Genomic DNA, 19,019 nt, shown 5'->3' on the forward strand with positions numbered 1-19,019 from the left:
ATATATTATATATATATTTAAATTTCAAGAATATTAAAGATTGAGACTCACATAAACAAATGATCTTTTCTCTGTGAAAGAGGGATATTACCATGGGAAATTGTGAACTAATACTAAAAATATATTTTGTTTCTAATTTGCTGTTATGTTCCATATGATAAGGTAGGATATTTTAGGTGGTGTTGTAGATTTGATAGGATCCCATTAATGTTCAAAACTGATGATGTATTGAATTAAATATAATATCTTGTACGAAATAGTTAATGTTCTGAGAAACTTCATTTAATTGATTATGTAAGTTGTGCTTTCATTGTTTTGACAAATTATTGTGAATTTTTGAAAACGTGGAAGAGTACTTATGATTCTGGTATGGACAAAATAAGTGTTTTACTTATAGGCTTTTCAGAACAATATTCATATTATGATTATTATATAACAATGTGCATACTGTATAATAATAAAATACATATTATAGTATATACTTTCTGTATGTTAGTTTTTACATGTCTGGTAGCTTCAAAATCTTAAGTTGATTTCAAACCACACATACACGGAATGGAATATATATCATTAATGAGTACTATATTAGGTTTATGTCAATATCTCTAACCTCAATGTGATGGGTATTTATTTATTTGATGGGATTTCTCTTAGAACAAATGGTCTTTGCTTATTAATGTTTATTGAGTACCTCTTTTGTACCAGGTATCTCAGTGGGTCCGATGCCACTGGTGGATGAATATTTGTTAGTTATTAGCCTGTCTTCAATGGGTTTATGATCTATACGACTAGCTCCATATAGACAGGATGCATTGGAGGGCATAAGAGGATCAGAAACATGAATCCATGACAGTGTAGTGAAGGTTAATAACAGGAGCACTGGCATTTCTCCACTCTCGCACCTCCTATACATCTCAATGATTGATGGTGCTAGAGCAGTCTATCCTTACCCCATATTTTAGAGCAGAAATTCTCCAAGGTTTCATAAGAAGTTCGTGTTAGAACAAAGATCTGAGTTCAGGACTTTATGAGTCCAAGGACAGCATTTTTTCTTGCAGTGTATCCTGCTGACATGTGAGTGAAGAGAATTTACTACAAAATAAATAAGATAGGAGGACAACATTTTTTCCTGCCTTAGAGAGAAAAAAGAGGAAGACAATTGTATGAGTCCTCAACATTGATGAAGTGGTAGGAGTGGAAGCTCAACTCTAGGGAGGAAATTTACAGTGAAGAGGTAAATGTATGATCCTCAGAAAGTGACAAGTTGTGTTGGCTCTTATTTTGTTTTCTTTAGATTTCATGAGAGTGAAAATCAGTGTAGAACAAGTCAATTTAATAAGAAAATAGTAAGAAAATAAAAAAGAAATTAAGCTTGATTCTGCTACTTGCTAGTTGTTTGAAATAGTTTAAGCCACAACTTTCTTGCTTCATTTCACTTCATTGCTACTCAGTAACTATTTCATATATGCTAGTGTCCTCCTCCAATTAGATTGTAAATTTGGCTAGGGCAAATACTAAATAACCTAATGTCTTAATACACTTCTTAGTGAGGTTTTGGTTGATTTGTATGAGTATAGCAGAGCATTCTAAAATACAGTGTTAATTTTGAAATATATAAATGTTGTCTATTCTTTACCTTATTTTGGGAGGGAGTTTACATAAAGAAAGCATTCAAATATCTGTATGATGACATGTCACTTAAATAAATAAAGAAATATTGGTGGAAAGCAAAGATCAGAATTCTTAATCATGACAAGAGAGGGAAATGTGGAAGGGAATGTGTTATGATTCCTGGTTGCTCAAAAAGACCTTCAACATTATTAAGTGTAAAATGCAAGATATAATCTGACTCTGTTGCAATACACTGTAAATCAGTATCTCTAGATTTTAATTTTTCAAAAAACAGTTCTATGTCTACTCATTAACTAAGAAGGCTCTGGATAAACATTTTAATAAATGGGGCTTATCTACCTAGTTGTTTTGTAATATTGGGGAGAGAGTATATATACAAGTTAGCTTTGAAATACTTAGAGTTGCATTATAAAAAATCATTAATGAGAAGAAGCCAATATTTATACCATTATGATTAAATAATCCAGTTTTAAACTTGTGCATTTTATGAAAAATTTACATGAGAAATAGTCATAAATATTTTCAGTTGTACTGAATGATTTGATTTAACCAGGAAAGAAGGTTAAACACCCCCGCAAAAAAATCAGAGTATTTATAATACAGACATCTGAATATTTCTGGTGGAAAATATCACTATTCTATTTTTATGGGTGATTAAATTGAATCACACCAGGTGTGTGTCATTCTTTATGCTATGCCAGTCAGGGGAAAACAGGGAATCTAGCTCAGGGTTTCTGCATTCAGTTCTAGATACGAACCCTTTTCACAAGCTTGCCTTTTAGAGATATGACTTTTAAATCAGACAGCTGGAGATCAGTTCCTCCTTAGCTGTCAAGTTGGGAGCTGCATGTTTTCCTGCCTGATTGTTGACCTCACTTAGAGCAGAAGCATTGTGAGAATGTGCCCTTTTCCCACAACTCTTGTGGGGAAAACACAGAGAGCCTGGCAGGGAGACAGCCCTGCAGGTCACTTTTAGAAGACATAAAAATAATTTTCAAGGGGTATGGAGACCTAAGATGAGACAATTTTTTCAAAATTTTGCTTTATTTATAGTAAATTAGTATATATACATTCTTATATATGTATACATATATTTCTCTTTAAATAAAATGCACATGTCCTCTTTTTCTTTGTTCATGCATGTGTGAGTAAAAACAACTAAATGCATAATGAACGATAAGTTTAGGCACAATAGGCTTCTCGAGCTATAATTACAGAAACTGGGTAATCAGTTGCTGACCTCTAGGACTTTTTCACCTGTAATTAATACCTCAGATGCTTTATAGAGGCCCAGAGCCTCTGTCTGACCTTGGCAAAGAAGGTGGGAGTCTATGGTGGAGTGTGTGAGGCAGCTGCCTTGCTTCCTAAGGGTAGAGACTACAGAACAGAATACATTCTCTACAGAAGACCAATTTTGGTTTGTGAAGAGTAAAAGCACAATCATCCTTACCACCTTAAGTTGTAGGTGCAGGAACTCAATCCAGTGAAAAGACAAAAAAAAAAAAAAAAGAAGAAGTATGGGGCCAAATGTAAGTGACTTGCCAGTTTTGTTTTGCCCAGCTCTTTAAGTCTTTCTACTTTTCCTCCTCATTCTCCTTATCCTCCTTTTCCTCGCTCTTGATCCTTTGCCCTTCCTGATGAGTCACTTGGAGTTTCCTAAGCACTTTAGGTATTTACTTTTACACCCAGTTCATGAATTGTTTTTCCCCCTCAGGATTGTTAAGAGTCTGATTCTAGGGTTTGGCCATTTTCTAGAAGCCAAAAAAGTCATGTATTGTCACATATACATTTGTTGCTTGGGACAACTCATGTGATATTTGGAAAAGTACTGTTATGTGAAACATGACTGGATTTAAACCAAGCCAGTGGAGAGTTTTAAGATATAGGGCTTTGAAATAATTTTATTGGGAAAATAACAGATTGTAGCACATCAAAGAGTTCTCAGTCTCAGTTTTCTGTTGAGGCTTTATAAAATGTTCCCTTTTATCTGTGAGATTAAAATTCTGGACCCATATTCATGGAAAACAAGGTTTTACTTACTGAATGGATTTTATTTTGGGGAGAGTATACATTAGATAGAATTAAAATTACAAGTAAATGTGTCAATCAGAAACAACGGAAGCACTATTCTATAGTATAGAATTTGCCTTTCATTTCATTCTAATCTGATGAAACTTTTTGATAAATAGTATTATTGTACTCTAATGGATATGGCTAGCTACTTTGATCATATGGCTTCTCTTTGTTTTTCATGTTTACTAAATTGTAGGCAGACTTAAAAGAAAGAGTGCCAGCATTTCAATTAAGAATTACTGATGAATAAAATGTGTTTCATAAAAACTCAAAATAACAACCTACCTAGACTAGTTTATTTTCCTCATTATTAGCCTTTTGTATTCATAGGACATAATTATATTCAAGAGTATAGACCTGCTCTTGTTATAGTGAGTTAATATCACAATATTTCTGGATTATTGATGTCATTAAAAATTTGGAAAAAATGAATATAGCATTCTGGAAATTAAAATGACCTGTTTGGGAAAAAAAATGACCTGTTTGGGGGGTCAGAGTATATAGCTCATTGGTAGAGTACTGAGTTTAAACTTTGGCACTGGGAAAAATACAATTTGAAAATGTCTATCATGTCAATTTCCCATAAGATCTCCTTTTTGTTTTGATCCTTTTGTTACTGTTGTCAGTAGCCTGTAGGTAAAAATAGCTTAAATTTGCCATCTCTTGAAAACCAGCATTTGTGGTATTATAGCATTGTTGTGATAGATGACTCAGAGACTGGGAAACAGCTATCCTGGTGCTGTTTTACATGACAATTGGTGTAAGTATTGTTTGTCCTATATTTGAGAGATAAAGATTGAGGTTTTAATTCCTTTAGAAACTTAATTGCTATATGGAAACAAAACCTGATACTCTCAAAAGTGAAAATAAATTAGTAGTATTTACCCAGTTGTCTATATTTTTATCCTTTGCTTTCCTAAGCACTAGTCATATATATTTTTTAAATGTTTTGTATTTCTGGGGCCAGGGATTTAGCTCAGTGGTTCCACTGCCTGCCTTTCAAGAGCAAGTACCTGAGTTTGATCCCTAGTTTAAAAAAAAAATCTTGTATTTCTTAAGGTAACTTTTATCTCCTTGAGAGAAAAGACGTGAAGACAATTAGCTTTTCTACTGGTAGCAATTTTGTGATTTTGTCATGGTCTTAAACCTGAGAAATGCCAATAAATAAACAAACAAACAAACAAACAAATAAATAAATTAAAACAAACAAAAAACAGTAAAGCCATGCAAAACTTAAGGGAAAAGTGCAGGGCAGTTAGGCAGAAAAAGTGTATATCTTACTCAGTGGTCTTTTCTTAATAAAGCAGGTGCCATTATTGAACAGCAGGCTTAATGATTTCTTTCAGCTTTTGTTTTTTGGTGATTTTTTAAAAAAGGAGGACAATAATAAAACCACAAGCTCATCTCATAATTGTAGGCCAAGTGGAGTGCTCATTTTCGCATTAGAGCTTGTGCAAGCAATCTGGAGGGAAATTTGTTTAGCATTACTTGTGAGTTGGTGGATCAGATAAAAGGCAGTCAGGTGGAAGAAAGGCCTGTGTGAAGTGTGTGGGTCCCTTGGCAATTGCGATGCTGCAGTCATTCCTCCAGTCCATTAATAGATTTGCCCAGCTCTGTGGGGCCAGGTGAAAATTTCCTATTAAAAGGAATTTATTACATTTCCTTTTATCATTTATTGTTGAAGACCAAGTATGAGTGGAGGAAGTTTCAGAGATGACCGGGTAGAATTTTAAACAACAACAACAATGAAATCTACATTGGAAGTCAGAGAAAGAGGGGAAAGGCTTGTATTGTTTATAAGCCAGACATCACATGAGAGACTTCCTGCAGTACAGGCTGAGCTGAGCTGTCTAATAAGTCAGAGAAAGAGGGGAAAGGCTTGTATTGTTTATAAGCCAGACATCACATGAGAGACTTCCCGCAGTACAGGCTGAGCTGAGCTGTCCGCTAAAAGATTATGGCAGAGTGTGTAAAAGTCTGAATGTCTGGTTTTAAGGCATTTTTTCCTCTCTCTAAAATTTCACACTGTCATTTTGTTCTACTAAGTGGAGAGAAACTGGAGATTATGAAAAGGCCAACATCACACACCTTTGGTGTGTCTTTGTTTTATTGTTTAGATTTTATTAAGGTGATGACAGTCTAACCTTTGAAGACTTTGCCCCCGAACTCTGAAAAGAAGAAAAGCTGGTAGGGAAGAAAAGTTGTCTATGTAGCAGATTTTAGAGGATACAGTTTGTAAGAATGCAGTTAATGTGTATATATTTAAAAGACTAAAAAATAAACAAAATGCTACTGTGTACAGGCATGCATCAAATAGCAGAAGTATATGCATTTTAGTACATGTATTTTTTTTTAATTTTTAAATTTATTTTTTGGTTTTTTGAGATAGGGTGTCACTATGTAGTTGAGACTCACCTAAAACTCACTATATAACCCAGGCTGGTCTCGAACTCACAGCAGTCCTCCTGCCTCAGCCTCCTGAGTGATGGGATTACAGGCATGTGCCACCATGCCTGGCTAGTACATGTATTTTAAAACTGAGCTTTACTGCAATATGTGCCATCTAGCTGATCACATTTTTAGCTTGAAATAATGTTCCCTTGATTTAAAGATACTACAAGTGGAGCATTCCCTATTGAGGCTTCAAAAAGCAGTTTGAACTACAATTTTAGCATTTATATTTCCTTTAGTAATTATTCTGTTTTGAATCTATTCCAAATTAATGTTTTTATTTTGAAAAAATAGAAAATGTTATAGTCCCATCCCTATAATAAGATTCTACATAGCTTGATTTTACAAAAACAACAGTGACCACGAAAGCTTAATGATGATGGAGATTGTCTTGAGTAGAAAAAACAGAGCGTAGCCTGATAGCGGCAAAATAAAGGGCAAAAGCCTGTATCTGACTCTCCGCATAGTTAAATGGGCTATAGGTTCACTTAGGATTATTTTTCTTGAATTTGACTTCGAGGAGGTTTAACCTTATCTAAATCACTGGTCCAAAAGCTAATGAACCATGTATTCAAACTGTCTCTTGTTTTGTTTTATTACAATGGGACACAAAATAAAGTTTTGTCTCAGAACAAGTTGTCAAGGATATCAATTTTCTCCATGTGTAATGATTTGCCAGCCAGCCTTGTACTACACAGGAGCAGAGGAGGGAACAGGTGGGGAGAACAGAGCCTCAGCCTGGGCCTGTCATGGAGTTCGGGTGACCTAGGTAGCACTTGTCTGTCTTTGGAATGCTATGTGGGTCAGGGTCAACATCTGTTTCTCATTGAGCAGGACTGTAAAGTTCTTTGGACTATTTACTGTGTCTAAAGAGTAAAAATTAATAGCCAGAAACACTATGAATGAAATGTTATAAAAATATAATGCTTTGTATATTATATGAACACACCAGTATTTTCATTTAAATTAAGATAGATGGATATGCGTTACTAATATGTCATACTAGTTTAATAGACTCTAATTTCCAGATACTTAAAATACAATGTCATGTTATTTATCTAGTTATTTGCATATTGGGCAAAGTTAAAAATGTTTTTGGTTTATCAGGAAAATATTCTAAGAATCAGCTAAGGAGCTTAATATGTATCCTGGCAGGTGTAGCTCAATGTATCTGTTGCAAAATTCTCACCTAGGATGACTTGAGGGGTGACTGTGTAGGAATAGTTTTCACCCTGCTCTAAAGTATCACTCATAATCATTATTTTGTCTTACTGTTGCTCCTGCCAGTCTTCCCTTATAAATAATGAGAGCTCTTTGGAGTCAGGGATTCTATGGGGGGAGCAGTAACAACTGAGTTAGTCTCAGTGACAGATAGCTATTTTCTTTTTGCTATCAGAGCAGAGCACAGAATTAAATCACTTCACTTTTTATGCACAAGGCTGATGCTGTCTGTCACCCTTTCTTTATTCCTCCCTCCCTCATTTTCTTCTTTCCTGCCTTTATTGGTAAGAGTCAAATATTTTTTTTTCATGAGTAGAAGGAAAAAATGAATATTTGCTAAAGATATCTGAACATATACTCAATGGAACTCTTATGGTGAAAAAGAATAAGAGGAATTTTATATATTCCTGAATAGGAAAGATTGCATTCCTGAATATGGAAGCAACAAATGCAAATTTATTGTATCCCCAAAAGAAATGTGAGGAATGGAATAGTGGAATAGTTTTTTATATTTATTTAATACATTTATTTATACTTGTCATTTAAAGCAACACAGCAACAACCTTTAAAGAACTGATTGGTATTCCATATAAGAAGGAATACAAGTAAATCATTCAAGATAAAACAAAATAAAACAAAAGCAAGAAAAATTACAGCAACAAACAAATAGAAGTCCATGACCAAAAAAGGCTAAAGATACATGCATGACTTCTGCTTGTTTGGGGCTACAACATGCATTGACAGTGCTGCTAATCCATAGTTGCAAGTGAATTTGATGGTTCTGAACCTATGGGTGTGCCTCAAGTATCCGGACCACTGTTTGAGGGGTTAGGGCCTTTGTCAATTAGGTTAAATGGTCATCTATGCAGTAATATAATATGGCTTTTGCCTATGGTAGTTTTGCAATAGTAAGGAAATGTTGTATTGAAAATCTGTTTATTCTTTGCCTGTCTTTTCTTCATTGCTATCCAGCAACAAGGGGAAAATGTTTTAGTAAGTGCCTAGAAGATCTCATGGGTAAGAGTTTGTCCAGCGGTATATGTGCACGATTTCTGTGCCTAATCTAAAGTTTATTCCTATGCTATAATACAATTATACATCACAGAAAAATATATAACCTTTCCTCATGCATGTAAACATTAGTATGGTTTAAGATCTGCAAAACTCACAATTAGAGATTTATTTTAAAAGAACCTCATCTAAAATTCTGTCATAGAAAAATAGACTATTTGTAGTGTGTTTGCCCTTTGGGGCTGAATGCATACTTGCACATAAATAAGCAATTGGGTTAGGAGCAGTTTGGCAGGAAAGTGGAAGCATACATTTATTAAACAAATGGTAACAGCAAATTCATCCTCTATAGTTTTTTCTTACTTTTTTAAAAACTAAAGATAATAATAAACTTAAGTATTTCATAGTCCTTCAGAAAGATCAGAAATCCCATGTGGGGTAAAGTGTTTCCACAGAAACAGAAGCCAGAGGCTCTTTCCTTGCCCCACAGCCTGGTTTTGTGTACATTTTCCTGGTAGCGTCTTTCGTGGTGCCGACACGTACCTGGCTGTTAGTCTATATACTCTGACCTTCTCGAGGATGTGAATTCTACATTTCCTCTCCGCACCATTCATATAGGCAACACAAGTCTGACACACAGCACGTGCTTGCTAAGTGAGAAACACAGGTGGAAGAATGACAGTGACTGTCGCTCCACTCTCGCCATCCAATCTCCTTCTCACTCTTCCCCGTTACAGATCCTCAGTGTATTTTCCATGCCTGTGGAGTCCATCGTTGCCCTCAGATTGTTGCGGATACTGTTGTCCTTGCCTATAGCACATCTATCAACTCCATCTATATAAAACTGAACTTTCTTTATGGCTCTGCACAGCTCTGACTGCTATGGTATTACACGCACAACCACTCACACTGTTACCTCTTTTCTTTGACCTTACGTTGCATCACACAGCTTAACCCTCCATAAATTGTTCTGAATCACTCTCTGTCACTCCATTGTTTCCAGTACTGTTTTTGTCCTGTCTCAAGTAGCACTGTCCAATAGAAAGTCCCATGAGGAAATATTCTGTAATCTTCCTGTCTGATACAGTAGCCTCGGCCCACATGCAGCTATTGATCACTTCTAATGTGGCTGGAATTACTGTGGATTTAAATTTTTGGTCTTGAAAAAATTTAAATTAATTGTCATTTAAATTTAAATAGCCATATGGCTAGTGGCTACCATACTGGATAGCAAAATTTTTCATCATATTGCAAGTGGCTTGGCATGTGTTCTAAGTAATAATAGTTAATATCAGGTTATAATAAAATATATGACTGAAAAACATGTTGCCTTGAAAGGATGCTTACCAAAAACTTGGCAAGATTAAATTCATAACAGGAATAAAAGGATAAATGATTAAATGCATTGGGAGAAATAATGAACTAATTTGAAACAGAAGGGAATTCAGGTGTAATAGAAAAAGCAAATTGACAAGGAGAGTTAAAGCTGCAAAAATCTAAACTGATACTGATATTAGACAGCCAGAAAAAGAGCCATTATATGATTGTGTCTTCTCCAAACTCAGTGTATGAATTAATTAAATAAAAGATTAAAGATTAAAATGAACAAAAAGCAAGAATTCAATTACATTCTACTAACTGGATTTCATGAAAATACTTTATTTAGTATAAGTTAGATCTTCTGATAATATTCTGTTATATTTTAGATTCATTGTACTATCAAGCTCTTATAATTGAATTTCATTGCATTGATTATTGTTTGAAATAATCACGGGTATGTATTTAGGGATGCTTTATAGTAGTATTTTATTCTTCTGTATCTTAGCTCTCTACAAATTATTTTTTTCTACATTTTAAAATCTAGTTACAAGCTACTTTCTATTGGTTCTTTGTATTTTATGTAAAAAAGAGTTATGATTTCTTTTACACATTTAATAAATATCTGTAGAATGCTGTCTGTGGGCCGGATTGAGTTATAGGCTTTAGGAATAATCTGGTAAGTAAGCCAAATGTATTATTTATCCTCATGGAACTTAAATGTAGTGGGGAAAAAACCCCTTTTTTTGAATACATGTTAAGGAACATTAAAAAATCAGATGATAATAACATAATCTGGTAAGTAAGCCAAATGTATTATTTATCCTCATGGAACTTAAATGTAGTGGGGAAAAAAACCCCTTTTTTTGAATACATGTTAAGGAACATTAAAAAATCAGATGATAATAACGTGGTTCCAACTATGCCCAGAGCTCTAATGAGAAGAGTCAGGGAAAATCTCAGGAAGCGCTGTATGGGGGAGACCAAACTCAGTGGCTTCATGGATGAGTCCAGTTTTAGTTGACCTTTGAAGGGTGGCTGAGAGTTTGGGAAAAACTGGATAGGTAAAGGGTATGTCAAAAAACATTGTAGGTGAGAGAAACAATACAAAGTCTACGTTATAGAAATGAATATGGAAGAAAATGGGATAAATCTACCTTGAATGTTAAATAATTATAGAAGCACAAAATTATCTTCTCAACTAGACAGATGCATGGTACTGGGAAATAGAGGCTGTTTGTGGAGGGAGAGGATACACAGTCTGAAGCAATATTGGGACACCCCATGAGGATGATCTCAGGACAGATCAAGAGCACAATCAGGCACTGGAGAAGAGGCATGGATTGGAAAGCATCAACCAGCTATGCTACTTGATCCCAGGATAGTGGCTCAGTGTATAGAGGAGAGAAAATAGCCAGGCTAAAATGGTTGACAAAAGGTAGAGTCTTGGGGAAAAAATAGGCAATAGTTGAAAAAGAATAGTGTGAGAAGTAACTTAGTAGAAACCAAAGTAGCTATGTTTAGAAGTGATGGGAAATTAAGAGGTGATGATATGTTATGGAAATTAAAAACTGATTTATTAGAGAATGAAGTCCCTGAAAATTAAGCAAGAAAATTTATCGGAAGAGTAGATGCAAAAGTTAAAAATGAAATAAAATAAACAAGACAAATTGCCCGGGTGTGAAAGTAGAACCCTGTGGAGAGATCAGCACTGGCAATGTAGCAGACTTTATCATAGAGGATGCAAGACATAGCAGGTTAGTTATTTTTATATTTTTATAAGATGAAAAGACCTAAATATGTTTGCAGGAAGGAAACAAAGAGCCTTTGTTTCTTTTTGAAATGGAACAGTTTAGTGCTTCTCAGTATGCTTGTTCTAAACTCCAACCCCCTTTGCCATCACATTCCAGTGAGTCCATTTCCGAAGAGACCCTGAGGAGAGCAAAGGAGATGGGCTTCTCAGACAAGCAGATATCAAAATGCCTGGGACTGACTGAGGCCCAGACAAGGGAGCTGAGGCTCAAGAAAAACATCCACCCTTGGGTTAAACAGGTGAGAGAGTTTCTCATTCTACCCAGGATATCTTTGATGGAAGATATACAGGCACCCATTCACCGTGCCATTGTTGATAGAAAGGCGTGTTTAGAAAATGAGCCTGCTTCTGTGATTGATGCTCATGACGTCACTAGTTTTATTGAGTGCAGGGATGATTTATGCCTGAAACAGAAAGAAGCAGAGTGGGCACAGGGCTATAAAAATAGGAATGAATACCTAGTTTTCCTAAATAAAAGGAAAAAATGAAACTGACCTCTCTTTTGTTTTTGACCTGTGTCCAAATATATTTGAAATATGAGAAATCATTAGTGTGATAATAGACGGACTTGAAATACCCTAGCATGATGGTAAGCCTCTTGAAAATAATAGTTATCTCCCTTGGCACTTAGATTTTACAGGGTAATACTTTATGTTAAGTGCCCCATCATTATGGTTCATTTAGTATTCATTGTGGTAGGGCTGGGCTTAATGAGGTCATCTAGTATTCATGACAATCACACATGAATGTTCATAGGTGTATGTACTACTTTTTTGAGGGGGGGCATTTAGAGGAGGGGGTGCTATCTTGGTTTAAAGTACCACAAGCTGATTTTTGTCCTTTAAAAATCCTTGGCTTTTCTCTGTGTGCTCAGGGGTCACGTGAATACCCTTAGGTCTCAAGCTTGATGCTAAATATTTTCTACTCAGCAATTATAAACTTTCTTCGTGCTCACCTATCTTCTATTCGCTTGCCCTGTTAGCCCCAAACTCTTGCTCACTAAGCTGAGCTATTGGCCCTTGAGAGCAGAATTGATTTACTTTTTCCAAATATGTTCAGTGAGATTCTGATCTCCTACTCTTTGCTTATACTTTATAGTATTTATGTCATCTCATTTCTTATAGCTTTCGGTAACTTACATCCTATGTATTAATTTGTAAACCAAAGACATTTTTATGCTTAGGTCATTTTGCTGTGATTTTGGATTTCACATACAGCTGCTTTTGATGGTTGGTTGCATTAGTTTTCCTGGTAACTTAGTGGACCATATGATCATCATGTCCTGATCAAAGGAGGTAGTAATCCAACAGTGCTCTGGGGTCTGTGTGGCTACTTATTGCTTAAGTGAAAATTGGATTATATTTTTTTCTCTCTTCTTTCATTTTCAGAATTAGAAAGCAATTAGATCATACATAGCTCTTCCTGTCCTTATGTTTGACAGTACTAGATATTAAAGAAACATGAAACCAGCACACAAAAAAATCCAGTTTTAAAAATTATAATAGAGAGAGGGAGTAAAATAATCATTAATTAACTCATTTTCTTTTGCAGATTGACACGCTGGCAGCAGAATACCCATCTGTAACAAATTACCTATATGTGACCTACAATGGCCAGGTAGGAGCTACCAAACTGTCTTTCGAAGAGAGCACCAGATTTAATAGCTGAGCAATATCAGGGAATACATATTTTTCATCTTTGATTATCTCGCGACCTTGGTAATAAAAATGACATCAAATGGGTCAGAGGCAGTGATGTGTTTCTATCCTCATTTTTAGGGAACTACCTTAAGATAATGAAATCAAACAAGTAAAATATAAGCACTATGTCTACATGAGCATAAAATTATGCTTTGTTCTTATGACTGCTTAATTGGCTAATACTGAGCTAAATCTAATTTTTACAAGTAAATAAAACCCATATAATATTTTATATTAGGGGCTTCCTAGAAACTTAAAGAATACTTGTGAATGAAAGGAAGAATGAAAAGATACACTTATATACAAAACAATTAGTTTAATTAAATGGAAGAATAACATGATAATTTACACATTTTCTGTTTTTTTTTCCACCCTAGGAGCATGATATCAATTTTGATGAACATGGATTGATGGTGTTGGGCTGTGGGCCATATCACATTGGTAAAATAACGACTTCTATTCACATAGAATTCCCAGTTGATATTTGCATAAATGTTGATTCTGTTTTTCTAAGAATGATGTGCAATAAAAGCCATTGCAATAAGTGCTTTGCAAATTAGAAAGCTGAGGCTCAGAGACCTGAAGCCCAAACTCGTATAGCTATTTAGTGGTAGCGGTGGAACTTACACAGATCTCAACTATAACCGTAATCTCATCTCACCGTATCTTTTTATCACTTTCATCCTTATTAAGTGAATTAGGTCTTTTACTAAGGTTGGATACTGGAATAGACCTTGACTATATCTCTTCTAATATAGTTCCTCATAAGGGACTAGATTCTCTAAAGGATTTTATTATGGATATAATCCATAGATCTTCTGTTTACATCAAACACAAAGAGTTTGTTTCATTGGTAGGTAGAGAGTTACCCAATTTAATTAACATAAACTTGGCAGAGATTGTGACATTTTTCTCCCTTATTCAATTAAAATTAAACGCTTAATAACCACTTTGATCTATTATGGTTTCCAGGTGTATGTTAAATGAATAGTGATATTAGTGAATAAAATACATTTCATATTTAGTTCTTAAAAGACATTCTAATATGAAAATGATAAAATGTATGGTTTAGTAGTCTTACTCTGTTTCTTTGAACATAGTTTTTACAATTAACTAGGTGCCTCAAGATATGCTAGTTTCACCAAGTCTTAAAGTAGGCCAAAGGTGTCATTTTTACCACTTTAATTGTTATCTTGGTCCATTTCAGCTACTATAACAAAATGCCTGAGGGTAGATAATTTATAAAGAACAGAAACATTTCTCACAGTTCAGGAAGATAGAAAGTCCAAGGTCAAGGAACCAGCAAGTTCAGCTTTCTAGTGAGGGTTGATTCTTGGCTTCTGAGATCACGTCTTGAACATTACTTTGTCTGGCAGAGAGGAGTGCTGTGTCTCACTGCAGAAGGCAGAAAGGTACAAAAGAACCAAACTCTCTCCCAAGGCCTTTTATTACAGCAGTGACCTTTTGACAAGGGCTCTGCTCAAATACCTCTTGAAAGGCCCACCTCATAGTAATGTTGTATTTTTGATTGAATTTCCATTACAATATCTGAATTTTGACTCAGTCAGACCATAACAGTCATCTTATGGCTTGATTTAAACATCTTCATCAGCATATAGCTCTCTAGATCTCTTTCCTTTATCTTCAGTTTTACCTAATTTATGCTACAGTTCTGCATTACTTTAGGGTACAGAAAAGAGCAGCAGAGCTGTTAATCAACTGTATATGTGATAGAATTAACATGCTACTACATCTGGACACCGTATTTTTGACAAGATTTAAGTACTGGGACTTTCAGTTCTATAGCATCCCAGCAGATGTGATATTTTGAGGCATTTTGATCATTATAATAGTCCAAAATACTCATAGAAGGTCACTCATGCTGCATGGGGTGGCCTCTCAGGTTTAAAAGGAAATGCATAGAAATGATAGGTCTTGCCCATCAATAAAGACATATCAGAGCTAAAAAGCACTTTAAAGATTATGGTTTAGTTCTTAAACAACAGGTTAAGTGGAAAGATTGAAATAAGAACTCAAGAATTTGGATCATTGGCTTAACTTTTTTTGTGAATTGAGGTCATCATGTTCACTTTGAATTTCTTTTTTGTAAGCCAGGTTTATTTTTATCATTAAAACTGTCTCCCATTAACATTGTTTTTCTAAATGCTTCAAATTTGGATATTATCTACTGCAGAATTTAGAGCAGTAGGCAAGCCAATATTTCTTTGTTATTTAGTTACTACCTGCTTTCCCACCATTAATACAATGTCTCATGGATCTGAAATTTATATTTTGAAGTTTTGAAAATTAAATTGAAAGACTTTGGTTTCCTGTATCTGGATGGACTGGTAACAGATACTTTCTGTGCTTTTCTTTGCATTGCAACTTCATACTTCTCTTCCCCCTTTTCCCAACCTCATTTCCTCTACAGGCAGCAGTGTAGAATTTGATTGGTGTGCTGTCTCCAGCATCCGCACATTGCGTCAACTTGGCAAGAAGACGGTGGTGGTGAATTGCAACCCTGAAACTGTGAGCACTGACTTTGATGAGTGCGACAAGCTGTACTTTGAAGAGCTGTCTTTGGAGAGAATCCTAGACATCTACCATCAGGAGGTAAAAAAAAAAAATTTATATATGCAGTATGCAGTATATACTTTATGCACACCTCTATTCATGTATGTAGATTTATATTGAAATTCTTCTTAGGAGAAAGAGCTGCCAGGGTCTTACATTGCCTCATTTTATACAAACAAAAACAAGAAGAAAAAAAAAGATAGAAATGATTGTTTTTTTCTAATCTAGAGGCTCTGGCCTAGAGTGATTATTTTCATATAAAAGTCCTATTTTCTTTCTAAGCTTTAAACTCTATTTGGTAACATATACCGGCTAACTATTAACTAGAGCAAGATGTCCTCCCATAAATATCTTTCATAAGGATTGAATTAGGCACCTAGACATGTAATAAATAGCCTCCTCCTTGTTCACGTGACACGGTTTAATGATCTACACTTGCCAGAGAAGTAGGCTGTTCACCAACGACCAGTTAATTCCTTGTTCCCTCAGATGAAGTTGTTAGTCTTCAGTTCAAGATCAATGAGACCTTTCTGAATGGTTTTTGTTCCTTTATGGCCTTTTACTGGAGACCCCTGAAACATTACTGGAAACCTCTGCAGTAGGCTCCAGTCTCCTGTCCAGTGTACGATAGAGGCCTGAGAAAAGAACTAAAAGACAGAACTAAGAGAGAAAGTGGTTGCCAGGATGACCAATGCTGGTGCAAAGGCCCTGGTCAGTCCAAGCCACTGATTTTTATTGCTAAAAGCTATTGCAGTCTGTGGTTTCTATGGAAATTAGTATAAGCAAGGCTCGTCAAGGACATGACAAAGCATTCTCCAATTAGGAACACAATAGACAAAAATATATGGTTGTAATTTGAACAGAACATTGTCCTTCTAGTAAGAAGGTTTTAGTTTTGAGAATGGAATTTGGGTGTGTGTTACTCTGACCTCGGCACATAGGCTTTGGCCAGATTTGTTTCTCAGAACAAGCCAGTTGTGGGGTTAACTCTTCACAGCCTGCACTGCTTACAGCCTGCTTTGGGCATAATCAGTATTTCGGTCCTTGCAGCCTTTTCTTCCCATTGTGCCTCCAACCCCCAAAGATATTGTTGAGTGTATCTCCACTTTGGAGTCCAATGATTGATTGTAGGTTACTGTATGTATGCAACAGTTAAAAAAAAGCCCTGAAAAATTCTAGAGTAATTTCCAGTAATTTTATATTATTATAGTCAATTTCTAATAATTGAGAGTCATCCCTGTGTGTAAAATATGACTTTTTAGGAAAAAAATACTGAATTGAAGCTATGAAATTTAATTCTAGGTTCAAGTTGGTAATATCCACCCCTTTTGGGGGGTTAATGAATCACATGATTGTTCAAGTATGCTACATATAGGAACTGTTATGGTTGAAATCACATTTTAACATATGTAGTGCTAGAATAATGTGATGATTTTATTGTTATAAAGAAAAATAGACACATTTAGGAGGTGTAGTTATCTAGTTAACCTTAGTATACTAATGTTAATATGATATGGTTCAGTAGATAAAAATATGCTTTTTTATTCTTCTCTCCAACAGTTTTTAATGATTCCTAGTATTCATTTGTGATATAAGGATGGCTACTCAAACAAATGTATCCTACAATTATTTCTTGAATACCTTATAAATGCCAGACTCATTGGAATACACATCTATAAGATTAGGACGTAAAACTGAGATTTATAACGCAAATATGTGAATAATCAAGTACTTGTTTTAAAAATATTTTTAAAAACCTCCAGAGGTAATGCATGCATTTTACACATTATTTCCCTGTGAATAACTATATCCAAAAATGTGGCTGCTTTTGGATATATTAATGAGATTCTTTTCATGTAAATGAAATACCATAGAAAAAGTAACCTGGCTCTTCTTTGAAACTGATGTTTAAAATAATATTTATGATGAGGTTAAAATGTCATTTATGCTTGAGAACCTATGGACAGTGTTCCATTGATGTAGTCTTTGGACTGTTTCACAGGTAATATTATATAGCAAATCATACACTCATTACATATATGAGTGTGTGTTTCCTTTTATGAGGTCATTGTGTGTCCCCCTGTGGAGACTCCATGATGCTGCTCTACTGCCCCTCATCGTTAGTGCCCTGCCCCTGCAGGACACCGCCCTTCTCCTAGCTAGTGGTGCTGAAGGCACTGAGGTACTCAGTAGTAAAAGCATGTCTAAACTTAGTGGAGAGCAGGCATCTGAGTCACTTAGAAGGGCGATATACAGCTATGTGGGACAACAGAATGTATGATGGGTCTCCTAATGGGTCTCTTGGTCTAGTTCTGGGCCAAGACTGTTTCCACAGCAACCTCTAAAGAAAACATGCAGAGGAAGTCAGAGAAAAGTGGCCATGTAGGTAATAAGGCTGCTTGGAAGCAGTCTTCAGTGGAGATTGAGAAGTACTCAAGTCACCTTCCCATTTGCTTTAATTTTTTAAAAAATAAAATGAGATAGCAATATAGTCTTCTGGCTGTAGATATTACTCACTGATGTCTTATGTTTTTGTTTGTTTGCTTCTTTGGTGTGTGGAGAAGGGCCCGTTATGTGACATTTTGCTTGTATCATAATTTTGCTTTGGGTGCTCCTTATGAATCAAAAATATGTTCTCAAAGTATTTTGAGCTAAATGACTTGAAATTATTATATTCTTAATAGAAGTTGCAGCACTGTTTCTCTTTTCCTAGATCTGTTTGGTGCAGATGTATTATTCAATTATCTTTATGTGTAACAATATGGATATAGATCACACAGGTCTAAATTTCTCCTTAATTTCTTTAGAGGTTCATGGTTTTAAAAGTTTTATGAACAAACATTAATCTTTTATCTCAAATCCTCATTTAGGGCCTATTTCTCAATTCTTTTTGTACTTGTTAATTAGAAGATCAGATTTGTTCTGGATGGAATAGTACGCATGCGTAGTCCTAGCTACTTAGGAAGCTAAGGCAGGAGGGTCAAGGGAGTCCAGGAATTAAGATCATCTGGGAAATATAGAAAGGTACCATCTCAAAAATAATTACAAAGCAAAAACAAAAAACTAGTTTGACTTAAAAATATCGAACAATGTATCTGGCACCTGTTGAGGTCTCTGTGTAGTTTGTGTCCTGCTTTAATGATTATTCTTTTTTTAAATGCATACTTAATTGTATCTCATAAAAATGTACTCTGTGTAATGGTTTAATTGTCCTATTTTAAATATAT

General features: G+C 35.1%; 1 protein-coding gene across 1 annotated transcript in view; it reads left to right on the forward strand.

Annotated features, from left to right (window-relative positions):
• Cps1 (carbamoyl-phosphate synthase 1) overlaps positions 1-19,019 on the forward strand; it is a 159,930-nt gene that overhangs the window by 107,570 nt on the left and 33,341 nt on the right. Inside the window, exons 23-26 of the mRNA XM_010616046.2 lie at positions 11,616-11,757; positions 13,070-13,135; positions 13,596-13,659; positions 15,650-15,831. Of these exons, the coding sequence (XP_010614348.1) occupies positions 11,616-11,757; positions 13,070-13,135; positions 13,596-13,659; positions 15,650-15,831 (454 nt within the window). The remainder of the gene's footprint in view (positions 1-11,615; positions 11,758-13,069; positions 13,136-13,595; positions 13,660-15,649; positions 15,832-19,019) is intronic.

Source organism: Fukomys damarensis, unplaced genomic scaffold (genome assembly GCF_012274545.1).
Source record: "Fukomys damarensis isolate Sample0158 unplaced genomic scaffold, DMR_v1.0_HiC HiC_scaffold_16, whole genome shotgun sequence".
In the NCBI taxonomy this organism is placed as follows: domain Eukaryota; kingdom Metazoa; phylum Chordata; class Mammalia; order Rodentia; family Bathyergidae; genus Fukomys; species Fukomys damarensis.